Consider the following 27159-nt stretch of genomic DNA (forward strand, 5'->3'; position numbering starts at 1 on the left):
AAATAACATTTTATTGTGAGACTACCTAAATGGGCTATACCACAATATCCTATCAAAACCTGCAGATGTCAGGTTTCCCTGTAACCCCATCTCCTTCTGCTTTCCTACTCCACTAAGGAAATATGCAAACCTACTGTATTTTATAAATAAGCCTCATCATACTTTTAATTTCAAAGGCAAAAAGAAATTACACACTATCCTTATCCTAACAATATGTTCGATAAGCTCTCTCTATTTTCTTTAATCACTTCTTCCTCCTACTACCTGATGGGATGAAATGGCTGCTCAGGCAAAACATGCTCAGGATAATGCTTAGGTACAAGTAACTAAGTTTACTCACAATTATCTTAGGATTATAACAAACTTTCTGCCAGGCTATATAATTTTTATCCAAAAATAAATGGATAGTCCATTTTAGCCCAAGAAAAAATTTTTAAAAACACAATAATGACATTAGAAATTAAAACAGAAATTTCTTACCAGTTCAACTTTTGGGCCAAGACCTTCAAAAATTTTATGAGCTTCTTCTGCTTTTTTCTATGGAGAAAAACATTATTGTATTGATAATTAAAAATTATATTAACCCAAAGAAAAATTGCATATTTGAAAATACTTATCTAAGACTAATCTGCAACTGAATAAGCATGCTAGACAAGGTGCTGGCATCCTTTAATTTCAATTTTCATAAGGTTCTCTCACTAAATTTAATCAAATCTCTAGTCAAAATCTAATATCTGTAGTGAGAGTAACACAATTAGGAAGTTAATAAAATATTGGGAATATAGAGAGAAGAAATAAAATTCAAATTGGAAATATACCAAAGTATATCAAATATTTATGTTGCTGTTAGTAAATATTTAAAAGCATAAAGTACCAAAAGAAGCACATAATAAGCTTATTTTCTAGTTCCAAGAAACCTAATAACTGAAGAATAGAAAAATACCTAGCTTTACTCCAAGCATTATCTGCAGTAAAATAAAAGTTTAATCATATATTTAACATGCCATTTTCAAAAGTAGAATAATCAAAACAAAAATATCCTATAACAGGATCTTCCTTGCCAAGACCAAATTAACTGGAGCAGCAAGGCAGCTTGTAGTTAGCTAAGGTGCTTGCCATCAAGCCTGACAATCTGAGTCCCATCCGGAACTCACATGGTCAAAGAGGACTGACTCATCAAGTTATTCTCTGTCCTCTCCATGTGTTATACATGCACCGGCACAAACACTCACATGAAATAAATACATAACTGTAAAGCTTTTGGCCTTTGAAGGATATGGCTGAAATTTTTTTTAACATAAAACCCTCCCATTGGGCTGAGTATGTAGTTCAGTTATTAAAAATACTTACATAGCCTTAGGCCCTGGGTTCAATTCCTTGCATCATACTACACCTCATGTTTTCATATAATTTTTAGTCTAAGTCTAGATATGTAAGTAATTCTTCAAACATAGAGTGAATGTGTTCTATGTGCCAAGCACTTTCTAGACACTAAGAAAACAATAGGGGAGGGGGAGAAAAGCAATTTCAGTATAGAAAGATTGGTTTGAAAGGCTCATGGATATTAGAGAATAAGTGTACTCCACATATAAGACAGGTAAACACTAGACAAAATAACCTGGGAGCAAAGGTACTAAAAGACACTTAATAGATCACAGGAAGCCTCCTCTGGTAGAATACTACCAAGAAAGGAGTTTGCTGATTAGGTTCAGACAGGGCCAAAGAAGTGGCTCAGTGGGTAAAAGCATTTGCTGAACAAGCCAAAAGATGAGATTTGTCCCCAATACATGCAAGGAGAGAACTGATTCCACAGTTACCCTCAGCCCAGTACATCCATATGTACATAGAATAAATAATAGAATATATTTTAACAAGTGTAAAGTTTGGGTTACTCTGTAGAAAGTAAGAAATAAGGTTTTGTTTGGAGAACTGTATAATAGAAAACAGGTATGATGGATGGGTTACAAAGTTAAAAAAAAAAAAACTGTAGGAATGAGATACAGCAGTCATGTGCACAGAAAATTCAACTTCAGCAAAAGGAGAGAAGGGAAGCAACTGCCCAGGATAATATATAGGAAACAGGATGTATTCTCTTTAGACTCTTTAAACATACATGGTGTGACTAAGGGAGGAAACACCCAATTTCCAGGAAAATAACATGACAGGAGGATGTTGGCAGCCAGAGTAATACCTAACACTTTTCCATTCTTCTATGCCATATGCTGTGGCACATGAGCCAGTCAAAATATAAACCACCTCCACAATCTTCTTCATTACATACCAACAACCAGTGTCTCTTATTTTTACTGACATTAGAGCACCTACAAATACTTTGGGAACATATAACTGAACAGAGATAAAGCAACTCAAACTGTTTTAAAAAAAAAAAAACATAGTTTAGGAGAATAGTTTAGAGAGAAAACAAACTTAAGTCTGAGTTCAAATATGAACCAAGGCAGCTTTTCTCTCATGAAGCCAGCTTTAATGGTCTCCTTTTAGGCAGTTTTCTTCTTCCCACCAACTTTGTAAATAGAGACTTTTTATATGTGATAATGGTTCCAATTACTTCGGCCACACTGAGCATAATTCCCAGAGTAATTAGACTGCCACTATACAGGAATAACTGAAAAAATGTGCTGTCATTATCTCATGTCTTCTGGCCAGTGGCATCAGGACAGATAGGGTTTCTCACTTTAATAGGTCACAGAAGCAGTGAAAGTCTTACAAAAGGCAGCATGTTGAGAAGCGCAGAGCTGGCAGAGATGCCCAGAGAGGAGATTCCCTCTAGGAGCCCCTATTTTAGAGCTACACAAGAACAACTCAAAAAAAACAACAACAACCAAAAACAAACAAACAAAAAAAATACCTAGTAGGAAGGTTTACTAAGAAAACATGGCTTGACAATTGACTAAGAGTGAGTTAAAAACATTTTTCTTTCTTTCTTTCTTTCTTTGTTTTGTTTTGTTTCTGGAGACAGGGTTTCTCTGTGTAATAGCCCTACCTGTTCTGGAACTAGCTCTTGTAGACCAGGCTGGTCTCGAACTCACAGAGATCCACCTGCCTCTGCCTCCCGAGTGTTGGGATTAAAGGCATGAGCCACCACCACCTGGCAAGAACATTTTTCATCCATGAAAAACACTTCTCATTGTAAGAAGCCATGACTCATACTGAGACATCAAGTTTGGCTATTCTTTGCTTTGTGGAAGGAACAAGAAACCAAAATGAAATGATCAAAACAGAAAAGGTCTAAAATAAATTTTCAAGTCTGATGATGGGCATTAAGAAATTTAACTACCTAATGAAGACATTTATATAATTAAACACAAATTAAGTTCTCTATCAGATCTTAATATTTTTCAGTCTTCATGCCCCATTAGGGAATCACAACATTCATTAATTTATAATTGTTTAACTTGTATGTATAACAGTTTATTTAAAAAAGTAATCAATAAGTATCACTGAATCCATTTTATTTTAAAATGAACTAATACTAAAATTTAAGATATAAAAAAATCCCACTGTCTATTAATTCTAATCTCTTACATTATCATAGAGGTTCCAAATTGACCATAAAGGTCACCAGCTTATTTAAGTATTTTGTGGCTCTGAAGGAAATTTCTTAAAAACCAGAAGATTTGCCAGGCATGGTGGAACGTGCCTTTAATCCCAGCTCTTGGAAGGCAGAGGGAGGCAGATCTCTGAGTTCAAAGCCAGACTGGTCTATAAAGTGAGTTCAAGGAAAGCTAGAACTGTTACACAAAGAAATCCCTGTCCAAAAAAAAAAAAAAAAAACCAAAAAAACCAACCCTGAAGATATAGCATAGAACCTCTCAAACAAAGGGCATAGTTGTCTATTCTGACCTACACTCTTCCGCTAGGTATGACATAAGGTGGAACTTATTTTTTTTCTCTTACTATCTTCCAATTTCATTAGATTTACTATTCTGGCCAGTCAATAAACTGTACACATTCTAAGCTCAGACAATTAAATATTAATTGCCTATATTTTTACCAGCATGTGACATTTATCACACAGAAGCATACTTTACATATGATTCTCAGTTATCTACCCATGTTCAGATATGAGTTCAAGATTATTTTTATATGTTTATTTAATAATGGAATTAAAATTATTTTTTAGCTTCCCTGTTGTGTTGATTGGAGTTTCTATTGCTGTGAAGAGACACCATGACCACAGCAACTCTTTTATAACATTTAGTTGGAGTGGCTCGTTTACAGTTCAGAGGTTCGATCTATTACCGTCATGGTCGAACATGATGGTATGCAGGCAGACATGGTGCTGAAGTAGTAGCTGAAGTCCTACATCTTGCAGGCAACAGGAAGTAGTATGTCTCCCTGGAATAACTTGAGCATAGGAAACCTCAAAGTCCACTCCCACAGTGACATACTTCTTTCAACAAGGTCATATCTACTCCAACAAAGCCACACTTCCCAATAATGACACTCCCTTTGGGGGCCATTTTCTTTCAAACCACCACACCTGTTTTTCTTTGTAGTGTGTGTGGTGCATGTAGAGACCAGAAGCTGATACACTGTACCCTCTTCAGTTCCTTATCACACTTTTTTTGAGGGTGGTATGGTGATGGGAGGGACAACACAGTGTCTCACTGAACCCAGAACTCACTTCTTTGGCTAGGCTGTCTGGCATGCAAGACCAAGGGATCCTCCTGTCTCTAATTCCCCAAGATTATGATCAAGGCAAACTCAGCTTTTTATATGAATGTTAGGAAACTGAGCTCATATCCTCAAGCTTGTACAGCACATACTTTACAGAATAAAGCATCGCCCTAGCCCCTACTTTTTTCGTGTGGATAGAATTTTATAATTATTATTTACTTTAGAACATATTATTCATACAAAAGGCTCAGAATACCAATACACTATTTTACTACCCTAACACCACAGAATGCCTTATTTTTTTTAAATACTCTTCCACTTTTGACACTTTTTATAGATTCAATCTATTACCATCATGTACTCCTGACTCTTATTTAGAATTAGTTCTTCAGGTACACTCCTTAATTTTCCTGCCTTTATAAATATTCCTAGGCTTGCTTCCCTCTCTTTAAATTTTCTATTGTAATACGTAAGCTAACTAGGGTCCTGTGCATGCTAGGGAGGTACTCCACCACTGTACATCCCGAGCTATTAGTTGCTTTTCTTTTTTTTTTTTTTAAAAGATTTATTTATTTATTATGTACACAGTGTTCTGTCTTCATGTATGCCTGCAGGCCAGAAGAGGGCGCCAGATATCATTACAGATGGCTATGAGCCACCATGTGGTTGCTGGGAATTGAACTCAGGACCTCTGGAAGAGCAGTCAGTGCTCTTAACCTCTGAGCCATCTCTCCAGCCCTTAGTTGCTTTTCTTATGACCAATATCCCTCTCAGATCTGGCTATCCGTATAAAACATACCAACTGATAAATCAACTCAGTACAAAGCAAATAAATTCAAACAAGAATCCTGATCTTTGCCTTTATGATTACCCTTAGTTATTAAATCTTAATAATAATTAGGCTCTATTATATATTCTGAAATCAAGTCTTCTAGAAGTCAATTGTTAAGCTTCTCTGAGGTAACATTTCCTTTATATTGAAATAAAATAAGCTGCTCTTTAACTGCAAGTCACGGAGCCAAGAAATGGTCAAAAGCCAACACTGTCAATACAAATACAACTCACAGAACTATTTCCTGAATGTCCTAAGTGATGGAAATTTGCCAACTAAGAGAATGAAACAAAAAAAAAGTTTTAATAAAAATAAAAAAAGAAAACCCACCTAAAGGTCAAAGTCAACACAGAACTTTTTTGTTTTTGTTTTTTGGTGTGTTTGTTTGTTTGTTTGTTTGTTTGTTTGTTTGTTTTCTGAGACAGGGTTTCTCTGTGTAACAGCCCAGGCTAGCAAGGGCTACATAGGGATATCCTGCTTTGAAACAAAACAAAACAAACTTGCAAGCAAGCATGATGACACATAACACTTAGGAGACAAAGGCAGAAGGGTTGCTTCAACTTAAGAGGTTAGCCCAGTCTACGTAGCTAAGTACAGAGTTCCGTGCTATCCAGAATGCACTGTAACTTCCTGTCTCAAAATAAAAAGAGCTGTTTCATATACATATCAGTATGTTTATGATAGCAGAATCAGCTGATAAAATTCTAATCAGTGAATTAACAATTAAACAATATATAATGTAAAACAGAACTCATGTTTTAATGTAATTACAATAGAATATAGTCAGAACTGGAAAATAGAGAGTCAAATGGGTTTAAAGCATATGTTGTCGGAAAGAATAAACACTTACCCGATTCTCATCATAAATAATTTGGACAATACTACGGTGTTTCTGTTCCACGGGAGGAGGGGACACAGGCTTCTCCGGCTCAGGAGGTTTAGCTGCTTCTTCTTCGAGCTGTTGCTAAGAAATCCGGAAAGAACTGTCAGACGTCTGCTGCAGATCACTCATCAGTAGCCAGGATAGCACATGCCACTGTGCACTTCTTGTTGTTTCTATAGGGTGACTATTTCTCTACAAGAGTCTCAAGGATCCAAGAGCTCAAGGCAAAATAACCAGATGCATTTTAATACTTAAGTATCATAAACCATGCTAAGATAGACAAACAGACATAAAACAAAAGGAAAAAACTTTGAATATTTCAATTCTGATTAAGGAGAAACTAAGTTTAACGAGGCCAGTCTGGTCTACAAAGGGAGTTCCAGGACAGGCTCCAAAGCTACAGAGAAACCCTGTTTCGAAAAACCAAAAAAAAAAAAGTACTTATTATAACTGTATCACAATAGCCTTTGAAAACATTGAGAAAAGTTACATGTTACAGATACATGGTATTTGTAAAGGTTTGTTGTGAACAGTATGGTAGGAAAGGGTAAAAGGATTAATTCCTAGCTAATAACAGTATCATGTACAAACCCAAACTTTCTATCTATGTAATATTGCTCTTGTCAAGAGACACTGAACAGCTGGAATATGAACTACAAAGCAAAAAGCTATCTATTAGGCTGTGTTAGTCAGTCTGTCTAGGTTTGAACCTAAAGGCATGATCATAGTAATTTTTCCTAGATACTTAAGTACTCATACATGAAATAGGGATAACAACACTATTTAACCTGCAGTTTTTAAGCAAGGATTAAATGACCTGTACTCAGCATATACAATTCTAAATGCTCAGTAAATATTGCCTATTACTATAAACAGGAATTTGCTTTTATTGCCTTTTTCAGCACCTGAAACCTAGTAAAAGCTAAGCAAATATCCACATTGACTATTAAGTAATGATAAAGTTTAGTATAAGGGGAGAGAAAAAAATGATCTATACTAACAAGACCAACAGTCAGGTACTATAAGTTAGGCCACACCCAGCTGAAAAGAAAAATCTTCCCAACAAGGACTGGGATGTACATAACAAGGTGGGGAGAAGTGAAGAAACACAGAAAGAAATGTGGGCCAGGATGATAGTTCAGTTGGCAAAGTATTTGACTAGAATGCACAGAGACCCAGAGTTCACTGATCACCAGACCAACACACTTTTAATCCCAATGCTAAGAAAGCAGACACAGGTAGGGGCTCATATGGCCGGCCAGCCTAGCCTAATAATGCTCCAGGCCAGTGAGAGACACTGTCCCCATACTAAAGGTGACAACACCTAAAGAACCACAGTTGAGGCTGTCCTCTATCCCCACCTGAACACACAGGCTCAGGTACATAGTCCATCATGTACACCTAAGGCTGTCATCTGACCTCCACGTGCATACAGAGTCCATCATGTACACTGAGGTTGTCTTCTAGCCTCTAGATACACACAATCCTACCATTTGGCATTCACAAACACACACACACACACACACACGCAAAGATAAACATAAAACAATAATTGACTGAAGAGGAAACTGCTCAAAGAAGTGATACTCTCAGCATATGAAAGGAAAGAGAAGGGGTTTTGGGAATTGGGAGCAGAATGGAGAATCAAATCAAATGACTTGGAATAAACTACCCAAAAAAAGAAACGAATAGAAATTTATTATAGAGAATTCACTTACACCCTCCAAAATGAACTTACTTCTAGACAAACTATAATTGATCTTTTTTTTAAAAAGCTTCAATCACCAGTAGAAAAAAAATCTTCAGATACACACACACACACACACATCTTTCCATTAGTTCAACCTAATTTAACCAATGTTTAAGTTCTGCCAACACTCGAGAACAAAATAATTACAATATTTAACCATCTCAGTTTAGAAATGATACATGTTCAAATCTTACCAAGACCAGGCAAGGACAGGTAAGAAAGAAATGGCAGAGGCTGGCAAGATTGTGCAGCAAGTAAAGGAACTTGCCTGAATGCTATACATTATATAACGACTTAAATGCTATACATTATATAATGACCTGAATGCTGTACATTAAACCCATGTAAAGGAGGAAGTAGAGAAGCAAGTCAACCAAGTTGTCCAGTGACCTTCATGCCCACTGAGCATGTACATGCACATACTTATGAACAGACATGTACACATATCTTATTTGGTTTTGTTTTTTGAGACAGGGTTTCTCTGTGTAGCCTTAGCTGTCCTAGAACTCACTCTGAAAACCAGGTGGTAGCAAACTCATAAAGGTCTGACTGTGCCTTCCGAGTGCTGGGATTAAAGGTGTGCACCATTACCAAGAGCACAAGTAATACTTTTAAAAGAAAGGAACAGTATACACTAGTTGGTTGCAATGGTTCACCCCTCTAATTCCACCACTCAAGAAATTCATAGGCAGAAGAATTACACGGGGTTCCAAGACAGTCTAATGCATGGGAGAAAGCCAGTATGGGTTACATATGACCCTGTCTCAAAAATAACAAAAATGATTAAAAAAATATTATAACCTGATCTCTTTCATAAATTTAAATCCCAAAATAAATAGTAGCAATTTATTAGAAGAATAAAATAAGGCACTAGACACACCTTTAACCCCAGCACTCGGGAGGCAGGAGGCAAAAACAAATGGATCTCTGCAAGTTTGAGGTCAGCCTGGTCTACAGAGTAAGTTACTGGAGTATATAGTGAGACCCTGTCTTGAAAAACAAACAAATCTAAACCTAGAGATGCACAGATGATTTAAAACATTAAAACAGGGGCTCGCTAAGAGATTAAAAGAGACAACTACACGACTAGCAAACAAATGTAAAACAAGCACTTCTTTGTAAATAAAACTCAAGCCGGGCGGTGGTGGCGCACGCCTTTAATCCCAGCACTCGGGAGGCAGAGGCAGGCGGATCTCTGTGAGTTCGAGACCAGCCTGGTCTACAAGAGCTAGTTCCAGGACAGGCTCCAAAACCACAGAGAAACTCTGTCTCGAGAAAGAAAAAAAAAAAAAAAAAAACTCAACATTGCTAATATATACAAAAGAACTCAAGAAACTGGTCTTCAAAAGAACAAATAATCCAAAAAACAAAAACGGGGTACAGACCTAAACAGAGAACTCTGAGCAGAGGAATCTAAAATGACCGACAGACACTTAAGGAAATGCCCACCATCCTTAGCCATCAGAAAAATGCAAATCAAGAAAACTCTGAGATTTCATCTTATACCTGTAAGAATGGCCAAGATCAAAAACACTGATGACAACTTATGCCATGAGAGGGTGTGGGGTAAAGGGAGCACTCCATTGCTGGTGGGAGTGCAAACTGGGGCAGTCGTTTTGGATGTCAGTATGGACATTTCTCAGGAAATTAGAAAACAACCTTCCTCAAACCCAGCAATACCACTTTGGGCAAATACTCAAAGGATGCTCAATCATACCACTGAACATGTGGTCAACTATGTTCATAGCAGCATTGTTTGTCACAGCCAGAACCTGGAAACAACCTGAATGCCCCTCAACGGAAGAATAGATAAGGAAAATGTGGTACATTTACATAATGGAGTACTATGCAGCAGAAAAAAGAATGATATTTTGAAATCTGCAGGCAAATGGATGGAGCTAGAACACATCATACTGAGTGAAATAACCCAGACACATAAAGACAAAATATGTATTCACTCATAAATGGTTTTTAGTCATAAAGCAAAAAAAAAAAAAAAAAAAAAACAGCCTACAGTTCACAAACCCAGAGAACCTAGACAACAAAGAGGACCTTAAGAGAGACATACATGGATCTAATCTAAATAGAAAACTACAAGATCTTCTAAGTAACTAGGGAGCATGGGGATCATGGGAGGATAGAAGGGTAGGGGAGAGAAAGGGAGGGTAGCAGAGAAAAATATATAGCTCATTAAAATCAATTTTTAAGGAACTGGAGAGATGGCTCAGAGGTTAAGAGCACTGATTGTTCTTCCAGAGGTCCTGAGTTCAATTCCCAGCAACCACATGGTGGCTCACAACCATCTGTAATGAGATCTGGTGCCCTCTTCTGGCCTGCAGGCACACATGTTGTATACATAATAAATAAATCTTTAAAAAAAAATTAAAAAAAAAAAACTAGGATCATGTTCATCATAAAATAGGATCAATGTGTTAAAACAATAAAATTTATACAAGAAAAGGCACTAAATTTTGTGACTTTCTATTTGACAACAGTTCTTAGCTAAAACAAATTTTAAAAAGGAAATAAATTAGTCAGGCAGTGGTGGCACACACCTTTAATCCCAGCACACAGGAGAAAAGAAGAAGGCAGATTTCTGAGTTCAAGGTCAGCCTGGTCTACTGAGTGAGTTCCAGAACAGCCAAGGCTACACAGAGAAACTGTCTTGAAAAAACAAAAAGAAAAAAACAAAACAAAACAAAACAAAAAAACCAATGGCACTCAATAAACATAAGGAGGAGAATCAAGAGTTCAACACCAGGCGGTGTTACATAGAGAGAATGAATCCCTCTATACCACCTGTGTCAAACAGGGAGAGGGGAGTAAGAGGAGAGAAAACTAATGCTGGCAAAGAAATGGAAGAAAAACCCTCATTATAAACAGTTTCACAGTCCCTACATGCTTAAACATGGTTTTACCATATGACCCAACAATTCTATTCCTAGGTAAATATCCAAGAAGACTGGAAAAATAAATCAACCTTTAAAAAAAAAAAAAAAAGGTACGTGAATGTGACAGCATAATTTTAAAAAGAAAAACAAGTAGCCATTGAAGAAAACTGGGTAATTTGAGTTTATGCTTTTTACTTACATTTGTTTTTTATAATAAAGCTTTACATTAAAAAAAATAAGTAGGGGGCTGGAGAGATGGCTCAGAGGTTAAGAACATTGCCTGCTCTTCCAAAGGTCCTGAGTTCAATTCCCAGCAACCACATGGTGGCTCACAACCATCTGTAATGAGGTCTGGTGCCCTCTTTTGGCATACAAGCATACATGCAGAAAGAATATTATATACCTAATAAATCAATATTTTTAAAAAAATAAGTAGATATGGAGCTGGAGAGTTTAGTTTCCAACACCCACATGAGGAAGACCATAACTACCTGTAACTCCTGCCCTCCAGAAATCTGACACTTTTTTGGCCTCTAAAGGCACCCGTACACATATACATAATTAAGAAATAAACCTTGAAAAAAGATAGAGACAGGCCAAATGTCTACCAACTAATGAATAGATGAGTAAAAGTAGTATGACTGGCTCTACAATGAAATCAATTTAGTAACAATTTTAAAATGTTGATGCAAATACATCATAGGCAATTCTTTTTGTTTGTTTGTTTTTTGTTTTTGTTTTTTTCTAGACAGGGTTTCTCTGTAGCTTTGGAGCCTGTCCTGGAACTAACTAGCTCTTGTAGATCAGGCTGGCCTCGAACTCACAAAGATCCACTTGCCTCTGCTTCCTGAGTGCTGGGATTAAAGGCAATTCTTGAGATTATGTCATATGCTTCTATTTAACTAAACAGGTAATTCATACAGACAGAAATAGACAAGTAGGTTCCAGAAGATAGAAGTGTTAGAATCAGACACCAAGTACTAAAGAATAACGGGTTTCCTTTAGAAGTTACAAAATGTTCTAGATTCAATAATGGTGATAATCTGCAAAAGTTTATGAATATATTACAAATACTTAAGGGCACACCTTGAAAGAATAAATACTGTGGTGTGAATTACATCTCAGTTTTAAAAGGTGCTTCACTGATCCAGTTTCGATAGAATGAGTCTATAGTCCCAGCTACTCAGAAAACGAAGCAAAGGGATCATTTGAACCTATTACGTTTAGTGTCAACCTAAACAAATTTATTAACAAACTAGGCAACATAATCAATGAGAACTTATCTACAAAAAAAAAGTTCAACTCCCTCTTCAAATGACTATTGAAAAATGATACGCTAGAAAATCTTAAAAGAAAAAACAAGCGAATACCTGCACATAACACAGAAGGCAAAACATGAAAATAACTTCAGCCTCATTTCTAATCAAAACAATGCAAATTAAAACCATAGTTAAAACTATTTCACATCCAGGTCGAAAAAGAAAACTATCATGTAAAGACAAAGATATACACAATCTGGTAGGCATATGTGCTGCCACTGGGCTATAAAATAAATTACCATTTTAGCAACCTTAATATCTAATGCACAGAGATACCACACTGTATAACAGCAGGAGAAACAAAGGAATGAAACTAAAGAAACGAGCAGCAATGAAGAATAAGAATACGAGGCATATGAAAAGGCATGGTTGCTTTTCTTAGCAACTTCTAGAACACAGCTATGTTAAGAAAGGAGTGTACCACTTACTTGCTTCTTTTTCAATTTAAGGATCTGCTGCTCTACTTTTGCAATCTCTCGATCTACCCGATCCATACTCTGTATTAACTCTTCCTTTGAAAGCTTTGAAGGAGAGGCGTTTTGATCATCTCCACATGGTTGCCCAGCCAGTGGAGAGGATGGAGCTTCATGTTTGCCTCCAAATGCTGGATCCTTTAGAAGAAAAATCAGAAACAATAATTTATTTCTCACGAACAGCCAATATTAGCATCAAGACTTTCTTAACAGAAAACGTAAACTTTAAAGCACAGCAGAATCTGCCTGTGACTCTCAGCATATAAACAGCGTTGACTGGTTGCAATGGTAAATGAAGACAGTGAATATGTCAACTACCATACCTGGGGTGACATAAACAGACACAATAGCTACCCTTCAACAGCAGTGTGCTGTTTCTCTAATGGTAATCCGTTCTCATATTCACACATACTTGCAAATATATATATAACAAAACACAGATGTTTATGCTACTTCTATAGCTTGGATATATCATTATTTTTTTAGGATTGCCTGTGTGTTGTGTAGCCTGGCAGTGGTGGTGCACGCCTTTAATCCCAGCACTTAGGAGGCAGCAGCAGGCGGATGTCTGTGTGTTCAAGCCAGCCTGGTCTACGAATTCCAGGACGGCCTCCAAAGCTACAGAGAAACCCCATCTCAAAAAAATATTTAAAAAAAAAAAAAAAAGACTGAGTCGGGCGGTGGTTGCGCACGCCCTTAATCCCAGCACTCGGGAGGCAGAGGCAGGCGGATCTCTGGGAGTTCGAGGCCAGCCTGGACTACAAGAGCAAAGTTCCAGGACAGGAACCAAAAGCTACGGAGAAACCCTGTCTCGAAAATAAAAAGACTGTATTTGTATGTCCACTGACCTTACCATTATTAAGCCAAGTGTTCCTATCAAAGAAAATTTGGGGGTTCCATAGGTATAACTCAATGACAGAGTATGTGTTCAGCATGGTGAGGCCCTGAGTTCAATCTCTAGCACCAAATGTTTTCAGTTTTTTCCAAGGACCAAAACTTAAGGTATGGAAGTCATACAACATACAGCACATGTGTCATCTCCTCAGCATACAACATTTTCCCACACATTTATCAAGAAAAAAATCTTTATCCCATTGTACCTACAAATCATCAGTGATCCATTAACAGAGAATGGAAATCCCTCTACCAAAAGTCTACCACGTCATCCCAACACAGACGACACAAACAATTTCCAGTCTAAGATAAGCATACAAGCAGCTTACTAGACACATAATTTAGGGAGCGGGTACTAGCTTTCTCTAGGTTACAGAAAGTCCAGAGCAAGAATAGCTAGAAAGACTACAGAACCCAAAACATACCAAATGACTGATCACATTTAAAAGACAAGAAAAAGTTCTGAACCGTGAGTGCCACAGGAGACAAATCCCTGTCCCAAAACATCTTGGTATACAATTTTCAGCTAAAACATATGTAATACTAAAAAGCCTCAAACACATCATATAAAAGGTATTCTAGGTAAAATAAAATCATAGCTATACCCTAAACCTGTAGAAATCTATAAATAAAGCACAACAAAAACAGTAATAATTCTGCTAGATTCAATAATGCAACTAAGTTCCAGTATGTTTGCATTTTTTTTGTTTTTTTTTTGTTTGTTTGTTTGCTTTTTTGTTTTGTTTTTCGAGACAGGGTTTTTCTGTAGCTTTGGTGCCCGTCCCGGAACTAGCTCCTGTAGACCAGGCTGGCCTCGAACTCCCAGAGATCCGCCTGCCTCTCCCTCCCAGAGTGCTGGGATTAAAGGCGTGCGCCACCATCGCCCGACTGTTTGCATTTAGTATATAAACCTCAGCTGCCTCACTTCATGCTTCCTCTATTAAAATGTAAATTCTTGAGCTTCCTCTATTAAAATGTAAATTACACTGGCTTCAAAAGAGAATTACATTTTTTACAAATAAAAAAAATCAAATTTTGGCTTTGACTACTACCATCAACCTTCAAAAGCTAAAAGGACAAGAGAATGTATCTTTATGGCATCACAGCAGGAACTCAGATCTCCATCAACATTGCACAAGATAGACCAATTCAGTGGGCTAATATTTGCAAAAAATGAAGAATACATAATTTTCAAATTTTCTTGTTATGAAGGCTTTATAATAATGAGAATTTATTTCTGAGAACTTTGAAATATTAATGTGCAACAAAAAAATGTGTATTTTTTTTCAAGACAGGGTTTCTTTACATAGTAGCCTTCGCTCTCCAGGAACTAGCTCTGTTCACCAAGCTGGTCTCAAGCTCAGAGAGTCGCCTGCCTCTGCCTCCCAAGTGCTGGGATTAAAGGCGTGTGCCACAACTGCCCTGAGAGAAAACTCATTCACTTTCCCACCACATGTATATAAGATAGTTTGTCACAAAGATATGTATTCTGGGCAGTGAGTTATGAAAATGTTACTAAAAACTTGTTCTGAAATTTGTATTATTCATAGTCTAAAAACTTACAAATCACTAATTTCGAACTGATTCCCTTTCTGGATAAACAGTAAAAAATATTTAACAAAAGAAAAATTTCTTGAATGCCTTCTTTTTTGACAGGATCCAATACACAGTGCTGAGTTTACAGCCTTGAACTGGACCAGCCTGATGGCTACTTAGAATTAGATTTCCTTTTTTGGAGAAAGGGGGCATACGCATGTGTCTACATTTTTAATTATATACTTAGAGTTCATTTTTATAAACACAAAGAAAGAATGGATACAAAGGAAGGAGAGGAACAGAGTAGATGGACCATGAAGCACAGAAAGGTGTTGGGGAACCTGCGTTCTCATTCCAACTCAAGAGACATAACTTACAGTCACTCAAGCTTTTACTAGTTTGTTTTCTCAACTACAAAATGGAAATAACTCATATACAATGAGCATACCACATTTTAATGAGTTTTAAGATCCCTTTTCTACAGCTATAAATTAAATATGGGATAATTTATTCTGTGTCAGAAGATGCTATATTTTTGTGCAGCAAGGTCTTTCTTTTAAACCCCAAAACTGTAACACTGATATTTCACATGGTGTGGTATATCTCACAACTCCCAGAGGCTTACCTAATTACTACCTTACCACAAAGAGCTTGTGTCCACTCAACATATTATCTCAACAATTTAAATGACAAAAGCTCATGATACCTATCTACCCTACTGGTTTTTCACTGGTTTTTTTGTTATACTTGCTTTCTCTTTATGTACACAGTTTTTGTTTCCATTCTGGCTGAACTACCTGAAAATAAATTATATATAAATACTGCTTATCTTTTAATTTTGGAAGTATAAAAACTTTATGTATGGGTTATGACCCATGGAGTTGTATAATTAAATGGAAGATCATGAAAAAAGCGTTATTAACAAAAGGTGTCTGAGCTAGGCGGTGGTGGCACACACCTTTATTCTCAGCATTCAAGAGGCAGAGACAGGCGGATCTCTGTAAGTTCGAGGACAGCCTATTCTACAAAGCTAGTTCCAGGGCAGCTAGGACTTTTACACAGAGAAACCTTGTCTCGAGGGGGAAGGCTGGGGGGGTAAAATGTATAATGAATTTGAGGTTTCTAACCGCACTTGTTATATTGCATCTCACAGTTTTACTCCAGCTGGGTTCAAAACATACATGTACACTTTACACCGTGGATGACATCCTACAAAACATGTTGCCTGAAACAAGTGGGCTTAGATTCAGGACTACTATATGCTGAGGCTGGTAAATGGCTCAAGGAAAAAAGCACTTGCTATGCAAATGTAAGAACAGACTGGGTGGTGGTGGCACACACCTTAATCCCAGGACTCAAGAGGCAGAGGAAGGGGGGATCTTTGAGTTTGAAGCCAGTCTGGTCTATGGAGTGAGTTCCAGCACAGCCAGGGCTACACAGAGAGACCTTGTCTAGGGAGGGTAGAAGGACAGGAATTTAGATACCCAGCATACATGTACGCAGGTGTGGTAGCCTACCTATAACCACAACGTTCAGAAACCAGGACACAATTTCCCAGGGAAAACTGGCTAGGTTCACTAACTCCCACCTCGGTAAATAAAATAAAGTGGGAGCTATCAAAAAAGGTACCCAACATCAGCCTCTGGTTCTACAACACATGCACACTCATACACAAGCCCTCATACATGCAAATATGTATACATGCATGCACACACACCGTGCATATAAGCTAAAAAAAAAAAGCTACTGTGTAAGCTGAAAAGTTTTCACTATACAAATTGTCTGATCATATAGAAATAAAATAGTTTAATTATAGAAATAAAAACTAAATATTTTCATAATATCATTACTTAACATGTGTCAAATTAATGTATGTTTAGACTGTGTTACAATGTTTGGTTTTAGACATTATTAGTTGAGCTGCTGGCTTGAGTTTCAGAAAAAATTAACTGAGGTCAAGCAGGATGACTCATGCCTCTAATCCTAGCACTGGGGAGGTAAAAGTGGGAGGATTAGGAGTTCAAAACCAGCCTTGTCAAGAAGGAAAATCTGGGGCCAACCTGGATTATGAGATCTTTTCTTTTCTTTTTTTTTTTTTTTTTTGGTTTTTTCGAGACAGGGTTTCTCTGTAGCTTTGGTGCCTGTCCCAGAACTAGCTCTTGTAGACCAGGCTGGCCTCGAACTCCCAGAGATCCACCTGCCTCTGCCTCCTGAGTGCTGGGATTAATGGCGTGCGCCACCACTGCCCGGCTATGAGATCTTTTCTTAGAAAGCAAAGGGACGGAGGGTGTCACTAATTAAATTTTGAGTTGGGATTAATTCAAAATTTCCAACAATTTTTGAAATGGCCCTAACCATATCTCTGTCATTTGTACAAACAAGCATTCAAAGTATTGACAATTATGGAACCAAAATACCCGTAAACGCTGAGAAACACTAGAGTACCAATCAAGTATTCAACAAAGATTTACTTCTTTGTGTAAAATTAAAACACGCAGCAGAATGTGGTATCTTACATCTATAATCCTAGCACTTGGGGAGGCAGAGGCAAGAAGGATTACTATAGATTTGAGACCAGTCTGGACTACACAGTAAAAAGTAGAAATTTTCTAGGCATGGTGGAGTACTGAGAATTCAGAGGCGGGAGGATTTTTGTGAGTCAGCTTGATCTACACAATGAGCTCCAGACCATCTGGGCTAGATGTGGAGACCCTATCTTAAAGGGTGGAGGAGAGAACTGACTCCTGAAAGTTATCCTCTGACCTTCATCTACATGCGCGCCATACTGCATAAGCCCTCCCTACCACCACACAAATAAGAGAAATATGACAAAACTGACAGTCTTCAGTACCTCTGATCACATTTTGTGGTACAGCGAGCCACACAAAATGCATGAGAAATGGTCAAAAGAGACTTTATTGAACTCCTCAAACTGCTTTCGCTTACCAAAAAGTCAAACTGCAATCTGGAGCTGTGGTTTATAGTTTTGCTTTACAATGCTTTGCTCTCAAAGCACAACCTTTACAGGCTGCTGTAATGTGGGCTTTTCTTTTAGCCACTGAGCCTGAAATATGGCTTCATAAACTTTATAGTCCTAAACTCCACAGAGCAAGAAAACAAACATTTACCTTCTTAGCATCTGCAGACGACCTCAACCCTTCTGGCAGCGTGTGAACTAAAGGTAAAACCGCAGCACTAACACGCTGGAAATGGGCATCAGAAACTGGCTCCAAGCGTGGTCGCTTGGACTCCAAGGAATCATGATCCACTGGTGAGGGACCTGAGTGAAACTGTTCATATCCAGTTCTTCTTTCTTGAGGCCTAAAACAAAAAGAAAAAAAGAAAAAAAAAAAACAAAAAACACCTGAAAATTGTTAAGTGACATTTAACTCCTTGTTAATACCACAACTTAGACTTCAGAATGAATGAAAGGTTATGCTTACTTTCAGAGTGAATTGCCACTCCCTCTACCTATGCCCAATTAATATTCAGGCATACCAACTCATTGTCCATACACCATATGCATCCCAGGATACCTATGCATGAAGCATTTGTAGATAATGAAGCCATGTCATAATGTCAAAAGGCTAGACACATCTGAACCTCACCTAAATATTATTAACACTTCTAATCAATGTCGCTTTGAGAAGTTCATTAGACAAATCTAGAAATAAAAGTCTTAACACAAAAAAAACAAAAAAAAATAAAAAAATAAAAAGTCTTAACACAAGATTATTTGTAAAAATATCTGAGTTTCTGAAAAAGATCCATAAAACATATTTTAAGCATGCAAGCACAAGGACCTGAGTTTAGATCACCAGACCCTATGTAAAGCTGGCCACTTGCCCACACTCATGCGCGCACATGAGTATACACAGACTTTTTTAAGGCTTTTATTTTAGCTAGGCAGTGGTGGTGGTTCACACCTTTTAATCCCAGAACTAGGGAGGCTGAGGCAGGTAGATCTCTAAATTCAAGGCTGGTCTAGTCTATAAAGTAAGTTCCGGGACAGCCAGGGCTACAAAGCAGAAACTATTCAGAAAAACAAAAAAAACAAACAAACAAACAAACAAAAGATTTTTAAACCAGGCAGTGCTGATACACGCCTTTAATCCCAGCACTCTGGAGGTCGAGGCACGTGGATCTCTGGGAGTTCAAGGCCAGACTGGTTTACAGAGTGAGTTCCAGAATAGGTTCCAAAACTACACAAAAAAATCCTGTCTCAAAAAACAAAACAATTATTTTATGTGGATGATCGTTTATCTGCACATATATAAGTGCATCACATGATGCCTGGTGCCTGAATAATTCAGAAGAGAATGTCAATTCCCAGAACTGGAGTTACTAATGGTTGTGAGCCATTTTGTGGACAAACTTGGGCCCACTGAAAAAGCAGCAAGTGCTCTCAACCACCGAGCCACCTCAACCCCCACCCCACAGATCTTTTTTTATTTAAATGTTTTAAGAGTTATTTAAATAAAAAAAAAACATTTTATTTAAATGTTTTAAAATCAAAATAACAAAGACAAAAGAATAAGACCATGATCTTAACCAAGACAAGCACCCTCTACTAAGCGGACAGAAGTAATTTACCAAATATAAGCAGCTGGCCAAGCTCTTGGTACCAAGGGATTTGAGCTACTCTTAACTTTAGTCAAAAAAGCTTCTCATTGCACAGATTAGTGTTTATATCTGTTCAAAGTGCTGACAAGAGGTAACTGTGAGTGTTCAGTTATAGATTTGACATATACGTTACACACACACACCCTCCAAGATTCAGGGAACATCATAGCAGAGGAGGTAGAAAGTATGTAAGAGCTTGAGCTAGAGAGAAGGCTCAGTGGTTAAAACACCTACTGGCTACTCCTCCAATGGACCCAGGTTCAATTCCAAGCACCCACATGGTAGCTTACAATTGTCTATAACTTTAGTTCTAAAGGATCCAAAACCCTCTTCTAGTCTACTGAGTACCGGGCAAACATGTGGTACACACACATACTTGCAAGAAAAACACCAATATGATAAAAAAAATAATAATAATTACATTTCTTTTAAGAATGTAAGAGTCGGGGGCTGGGAGATGACTCAGCGGTTAAGAGCATTGCCTGCTCTTCCAAAGGTCCTGAGTTCAATTCCCAGCAACCACATGGTGGCTCACAACCATCTGTAATAAGGTCTGGCGCCCTCTTCTGGCCTGCAGACATACACACAGACAGAACATTGTATACATAATAAATAAAGAAATAAAGAAATAAATAAAATGTTTAAAAAAAAAAAAAAAAAAAAAAAGAATGTAAGAGTCGCCGGGCGGTGGTGGTGCACGCCTTTAATCCCAGCACTCGGGAGGCAGAGGCAGGCGGATCTCTGTGAGTTCAAGACCAGCCTGGTCTACAAGAGCTAGTTCCGTGACAGGCACCAAAGCTACAGAGAAACCTTGCCTCGAAAAACCAAAAAAAAAAAAAGAATGTAAGAGTCAGGAAGGAATAAGGAGGATGTAAGGAGGAGTGTTGTGAAATGCTGGCATCCAAACAGGACACAGCTGTCATACTCAGGAACTCAAAGCAGCCATAGTAACACACAAAAGATCCAGCCAGTTAAAAATCCCAACATGGAAAGAGGAAAAGTTCCTCATGACCCAACACAGTTGAGGAGCGAGTGGCAGTTAGTGATTGCTGACAGGAGTTAGTCACTTTTCTTGAAGAAGGATACTCACGCCCTCATAGATGCATTGGTCTGCAGATGGGCAACACTTACAGGACTTAGTGGGTTACAAAAGAAAAAGAAAAAGGAAAAAAGAGGAGGAGGAAGAAGAGGAGGTGAGAAAGATACAATTGGGAGAGAAATGTGTTGAGGGGGCCTAAAGGGGGAGTGGATATGATCAAGATCTACTGCACACATGTATGAAATTTTCAAAGAATTAAAAATTAAATTCAGCCTTTGTTGTAAGGCTAAAGGCCACAGCAATCAATACAACACACAGAATACAAGCTATCCCAAGGCCAATGTAACTTTCAATGTAATTTCAAATTTTTACCTTTCTATAAACAACTGTGACTTTCCATGGCAGTATGACAAGCTGTGCGTAAGCCACTTAACTGCCCATTGATCTAGGAACCCTCATTCAGTCTACAGCCCAACAAAAGTGTAACTTGCAATTGTGGATACATTTAGTTCATAGAATGCTTACCTAGCATACAAAAAGTACTAGACCTAGCACAGATGCCAGTCGGAGTGGAACACACCTTTAATGTCACCATTCAGGTAGAGAGAAAAAAAGTGTGTGTGTGTGTGTGTGTGTGTGTGTGTGTGTGTGACATTCAAATACATTTTACTTCTAACAACTCTTGCCTGTGAGATTTATCAAAACCAGAAGGTGAAGCACACCCAATAAAGGAGAAGAACAGAAGATAGAACTGAAGATGATCATGATGATAAATTTTAAAAATAAAAAATATTCAAATATAAACTAGAAGGCAAGGTAAAGAATTATGAAAAACACTAAGGTGATGTTGAAAGAGTTACCTTAAAATTCTATTTTGAGAAAAAAATTACTGTGTGCACACTTTTCAAAGACAAGATTTTAAAGATACCTTACTTGTAGGTATTTGTTGTAATCTGTGCTTTTTTTTATTCTCTCAACGTTTAATTTCCATGTGTTAGAGATCCACTATTTAAATTTTAATTTAATATTTAACATTGCATAATGTGGATTTTTAAATTTACATAGGCTTATAAATATCAGTCCTTTACCACAGCTTTCATTCTTTGTTTAGTTGGATTTCATCGCCTACAAATTCTATAATAAGTTTTGGATGCTCAGTGTTTTCATGTCTAAAAATACCTGCCTATTGCTTTAAGGCTTAATTTTGTCTGGTATAATATTCTTGGATCTTAATTTCTTTTTCTCAGAATTTAAGCTATTGTTTTATTATCTCTTGCCACTAACTGAGCACTATTCAAATTTAGAACCAGACACAGTTGCACCCTGAAAAGAACCTGGATTCTTCCTAGTCTTCTCCTTATCCTTGAACTTTAATAATTTATCCAGTATTGTGTCCCTCTGCTTTCTCTTGCTCAAAGGCACTGTGGAAGCCTACTTCAGACCTTCTCTTCAGTACAAAACTGTCCAAGAACGTTTTCCCTGCATTGTCTTGTTGAAGGCAATGTGCTTGCTTGTTTGCTCTGGGCTAGAAGTTGTGATGGGCATGGCTTTCTTACTTTCCACACTATGCAGGAGCAAGAAGGGGGAAACTCTGTCATTCTAACAACCTTTATTGAGAATCCTGGTCCACTATGACAGACATGTAAAGCACGCCTAGAGAACCTATTACTGTACAAATTGGTACATTATAAATGGCCTTCATACAGCTGCAGAAAAACCAGGTGGCATAACGGAAATTCAGGTCATCTGTCTAGGCAAGTAAACACCAATACCCACTGAGCCATTTCACTGGATAATCAGTAGAGTATTTTTTGAATGTCCATCTTACCTAAAGCAGTGGTTCTTAACCTTCCTATTGCTGTGACCCTTTAACACAGTTCATGTTGAAATGACCCCAAGCATAAAAATATTCTGATTGTCACTTCATAACAATAATTTTGCTACTGTTAGGAGTCATACTGCAAATATTTTTGGAGATAGAGGTTTACCAAAGGGGTCATAACCCACAGGCTAATAACCACTGACCTAAAGCACTATATACATTCAATGCTTTAAAATTATATTACAAGGATATAATAATCAAGACAAACAATTGAGGGTCTAAAGAGATGGTTTGGTGGTTAAGAGCACTGGCTGATCTTTCAGAGGACCTAGGTTCAATTCCCAGCACTCACATGGTGGTTTACAATTCCAGTTCCAGGAGATCCAAAGTCCTCTTCTGGCCTCCACAGGCACTGCACACATGTTGCTCAGACAAACATCAAGACAAAACACCCATGTATATTAAATTTAAAAAAAGAAACAATAACATGGTATTGGCTGAAAAATTTACTAACAGATTACCAGAAGGAAAGGGAAAGGCCAAAAACATGCGGGGATCTAATTTTTCATAAGCATAACAAGAAGTCATAACAGGGAAAAAATAGTTTCTTTGGTATATCATGCTGAAAAACCTGAATTTCTACACACAATATAGAATGAACTAAAGGTAAAAGAAAATTAAACAAGGCTGAAAACTATGACATCCCAGAGAACACAGTGGGGAGACTCTAAGACAGACTTTAGCCTTGGCAATGATTTTTTTCTAACATAACAAAACCCCAGGCCGCAAATGCAAAAATAAATAAACTAGATTCATATCAAACTCAGAAGTTTCTGCTGGAGGCCCACTTGGGTCCTCAAAGCCCAGGCAAGTGAAAGACAGCCACAGGGCCACCTTGGTCCTCAAGTCTCCGGACTGGCGGAATATACCCAAAGGCCCAGCCCAGACCCACCTGGTGCCTTGTGACACTGGGAGGGTAGACACCACTATGATGAACAAACACACGGGAGAGAAAGAGAAGCGGACTGCTTCATGTGCTTTAGAAAGAGGTAGAACTGAAGAAACAAAGGCGGTGAGGAACAGGCTAATGTGGGTGGCCAGCTTGCAACCTAGGACCATAGTGACGTCTAAGCCTGGTCTGTGTCAAGGGCCATATCTGTCTTTGTGGTCCTACCCCAGCCATGGTCTGTGTTGCTATCCACAGCCCACATTCCCACCAAAGGCCACACAGATGCCCCAGGGTCTGGGCTGCCACCTATGCCCAATGGCCACATGGGTAACCCAGGGCTATGCCGCCACAGGGGCCAGGCATTTCTGACTGGTCTGTTCTTCCAGACGGTGCCATGAGTCCAAATTGTAGCTGAGGGTCATGTTTGGTTCAGCGATCCTACCCTAGCCAGAGTCAGTGTTAATATTCATGGCCCATTTTCCCACAAAAGGCCACACAGATGCCCCAGGATCTGGGCCACCACCTGAGGCCATATCAATGTCCAAAGGCTATGCTGCTGCCAGGGCCATTGCCAATAGGAGTAGCCTATGCTGCCACCCAGGGCCATGATGACATCTGGGGCCAGGCTGCTGCCAAGAACCTTGTCTGGGTTCACATTCCTACCACAGCCAGGTCTGTATTGATGTCCATGACCTATGTTGTCAATAAAGGCCACACAGATGCCTGGGGCCTGGCTGTCACCAGTAGCCATGTTGCTGTGCCAGGACCATGGCGACCTGTATGGCCTGAGCTGCCACCCCAGATCACAGTTGTCATCCAGGTCCAGGCTGCTGCTGAGAACCCTGTCTGGGTCCATGACCCTACAGCAGCCAGAGTCTGAATTGATGCCCATGGTTCCTGTTACCAAAGGTCTTGCAGATGCCTGGGATCTGGTCAGCCACCTGAGACCATGTTGGTGTGAACAGACCATGTTGCCGTGAGGACCATACTTATCTGGATAGCCTGCCACCGGGGCCATGCTGATCTCTAGGCCTGAGCTGCTAATAAGGGTCACATCAGGGTCCACGGTCCTGCTGCAGCTAGGGTCTGTGTTGATCTCTATGTCACAAGTACCACAGGGGACCAAAAGAACCATGTGTGTTAAATTTGAGGGCTGCGCTGAGCCAGCATGCCCCTATGCTGGCCCTGGGAGAGCTGGCCTTGCCCCTCACTGGCCACTGCAGCAGAGGAGCTGGTGTCACTCCTCACAGGAGAGCTGGAATGATGCCACCCCTAATCACAAGCATGGGAGAGCCCACCTGACATCCTGGGCATAAAAGAGCTGGCTCTATCCCTCACCTGAGTGGGGAGGCCCCAGCAGCCCGAACTGACCAAATCAGCCACCACCCAGCCAGACCAACATCCAGGGCTTTGAGTGGCCCATCCCAGCACTTACCCCACCTATGACCTGCTGGAGTACAAGAAGGGACTGGTCCTGTAAAACCATGGACAGGGATCTCCTAGTCTCAGGGCAATTGTGGGATATCCGGGAGGATTTTCAGTAAGGGTTCAATGTTAACAATGTACCAGAAGCCAGGTCTTAAACCAACAACTCATTACAATGAACATTTGTTTGATACACCACAGTTCCCAATGCCACTAAGACAAATGCAGGGGTGTTGGAGTGGCGAGAAAAATGGAGGATCAAAGTTGGTTTTTTGGTTTGTTTTAAATTAACAGATTCTTTAAATTTTTCTTTGGGGGAAGACACTATGCAGATGAGGGGAAGATATAGAGAGACTGGAAAATGAGCAAGATGGGGGAACATGATGTAAAATTCCCAAGAATCAATTTTAAAAATTGTTTTAAAAAGTTTCTGCTGGGAGGCAGAGGCAGGCGGATCTCTGTGAGTTCGAGACCAGCCTGGTCTACAAGAGCTAGTTCCAGGGCAGGCTCCAAAACCACAGAGAAACCCTGTCTCGAAAAACAAAAAAAAAAAAAAAAACAAAAAAAAAGTTTCTGCTGAACAAATCAAATAAAGTAAAACAGTAAACTAGAAATGTGATCTGATATCCAAAATTCATTAAGAATTCAAATAACCCAAAAGAAAACTTCATCACCTGGAACTAAGAAAATGGCTCATCGAATTATATGTGCTGCACAAGCCTGAGGACCTGAGTTAAGATCCCTTGGACCCATTTACAAAACTAGGAAATGGGTAGGTTTCTGGACTTCCAGTTTCAGTGAGAGAATCCATCTCAAAAACTAAAGTAGGTAGAGTTTCAACTCGGTACCAGCAGAATGACTAAAGCAAAGAAGGGTAGAAAGAAGGGCCATTCTGCCATCAAGTTCCTGACCTGAGAATGCCCCATCAATAATCAGAATCACATGACTTCAAATGGTTCTTGCGGTTCAAGTGGCTTCAAAAAGTTTGTCCCTTATGCACTCAAAGAAATCCAGAAATCTGCCATGAAGGAGAAGGAACTCCAGATGTGAGTACCAATACCCAGCTCCACAAAGCTATCTGGGCCAAAGGAATATAGTATTCATGTACATTTGTACAGAAAACATGAAAATTCACCAAACAAGTTCTACGCTTTGGCAACTAGGACCCTGTTACCTCACTCAAAAGCCTACATCCATCCATATGCCTAGGGACAGGGAGTTGGAAGCAAATACATGAGACACCTGATTATCTACCTCTAACTTCCATACACTACTTTCACATGAATACACACAAACCACAATCTCAAAAGAAACACAAGTTATAGCTACATATTTTTCCAAACAATAAAAAAATAAACAAAACTGTCAAGAGATATGTGAAATAGCATCCAATATTATTAATTAGTAGAAAAAATTCGAATCAAAATGACTTTGCGATACCACTTCCCACTAGCCACCCATTAAGATTTCTGTTACTGGGCTGGAGAGAGGACTCTGTGGCTGTTCTTCCAGAAAATCCAAGTTTGATTCTTAACACCCACATCTCAATTAACAATTGTCTGTAACTACAGCCCTATGAGATCCAAAGCCCTCTTCTGGACTCTGTAGGCACTACAAACATGTGGTACACAGACACATGTGAAGGCAAAACACCCATAAACAAAATAAACAAAGCATGGTGGCACACGCCTTTAATCCCAGCACTTAGGCAGAGGCAGGTGGATTTCTGTAAATTCAAGGCCAACCTCGTCAGCAGAGTGAGTTCCAAGACAGGGCTACATATGGGAACCCTGTCTCAAAAAAACGAAGAGAAGAGAAGAGGAGAGGAGAGGAGAGGAGAGGAGAGGAGAGGAGAGGAGAGGAGAGGAGAGGAGAGGAGAGGAGAGGAGAGGAGAGGAGAGGAGAGGAGAGGAGAGGAGAGGAGAGGAGAGGAGAGGAGAGGAGAGGAGAGGAGAGGAGAGGAGAGGAGAGGAGAGGAGAGGAGAGGAGAGGAGAGGAGAGGAGAGGAGAGGAGAGGAGAGGAGAAGAGAAGAGAAGAGAAGAGAAGAGAAGAGAAGAGAAGAGAAGAGAAGAGAAGAGAAGAGA

The 27159-nt window shown here is 38.9% G+C and overlaps 1 protein-coding gene across 24 annotated transcripts in view; it reads right to left on the minus strand.

Moving 5' to 3' along the window:
• Ncor1 (nuclear receptor corepressor 1) overlaps positions 1-27159 on the minus strand; it is a 157509-nt gene that overhangs the window by 100613 nt on the left and 29737 nt on the right. For 23 of the 24 annotated variants that reach the window (XM_057775703.1, XM_057775702.1, XM_057775724.1 and 20 more), the window contains exons 4-7: positions 18345-18537; positions 12742-12924; positions 6321-6434; positions 481-537 (exon numbers count right to left, since the gene is read on the minus strand). In XM_057775703.1, the coding sequence (XP_057631686.1) occupies positions 481-537; positions 6321-6434; positions 12742-12924; positions 18345-18537 (547 nt within the window). Of the gene's footprint in view, positions 1-480; positions 538-6320; positions 6435-12741; positions 12925-18344; positions 18538-23052; positions 23093-27159 lie in introns of those variants that run through there. The other variant, XM_057775718.1, reaches the window with a different exon arrangement.

Source organism: Chionomys nivalis, chromosome 7 (assembly GCF_950005125.1).
Source record: "Chionomys nivalis chromosome 7, mChiNiv1.1, whole genome shotgun sequence".
Classification (NCBI taxonomy): domain Eukaryota; kingdom Metazoa; phylum Chordata; class Mammalia; order Rodentia; family Cricetidae; genus Chionomys; species Chionomys nivalis.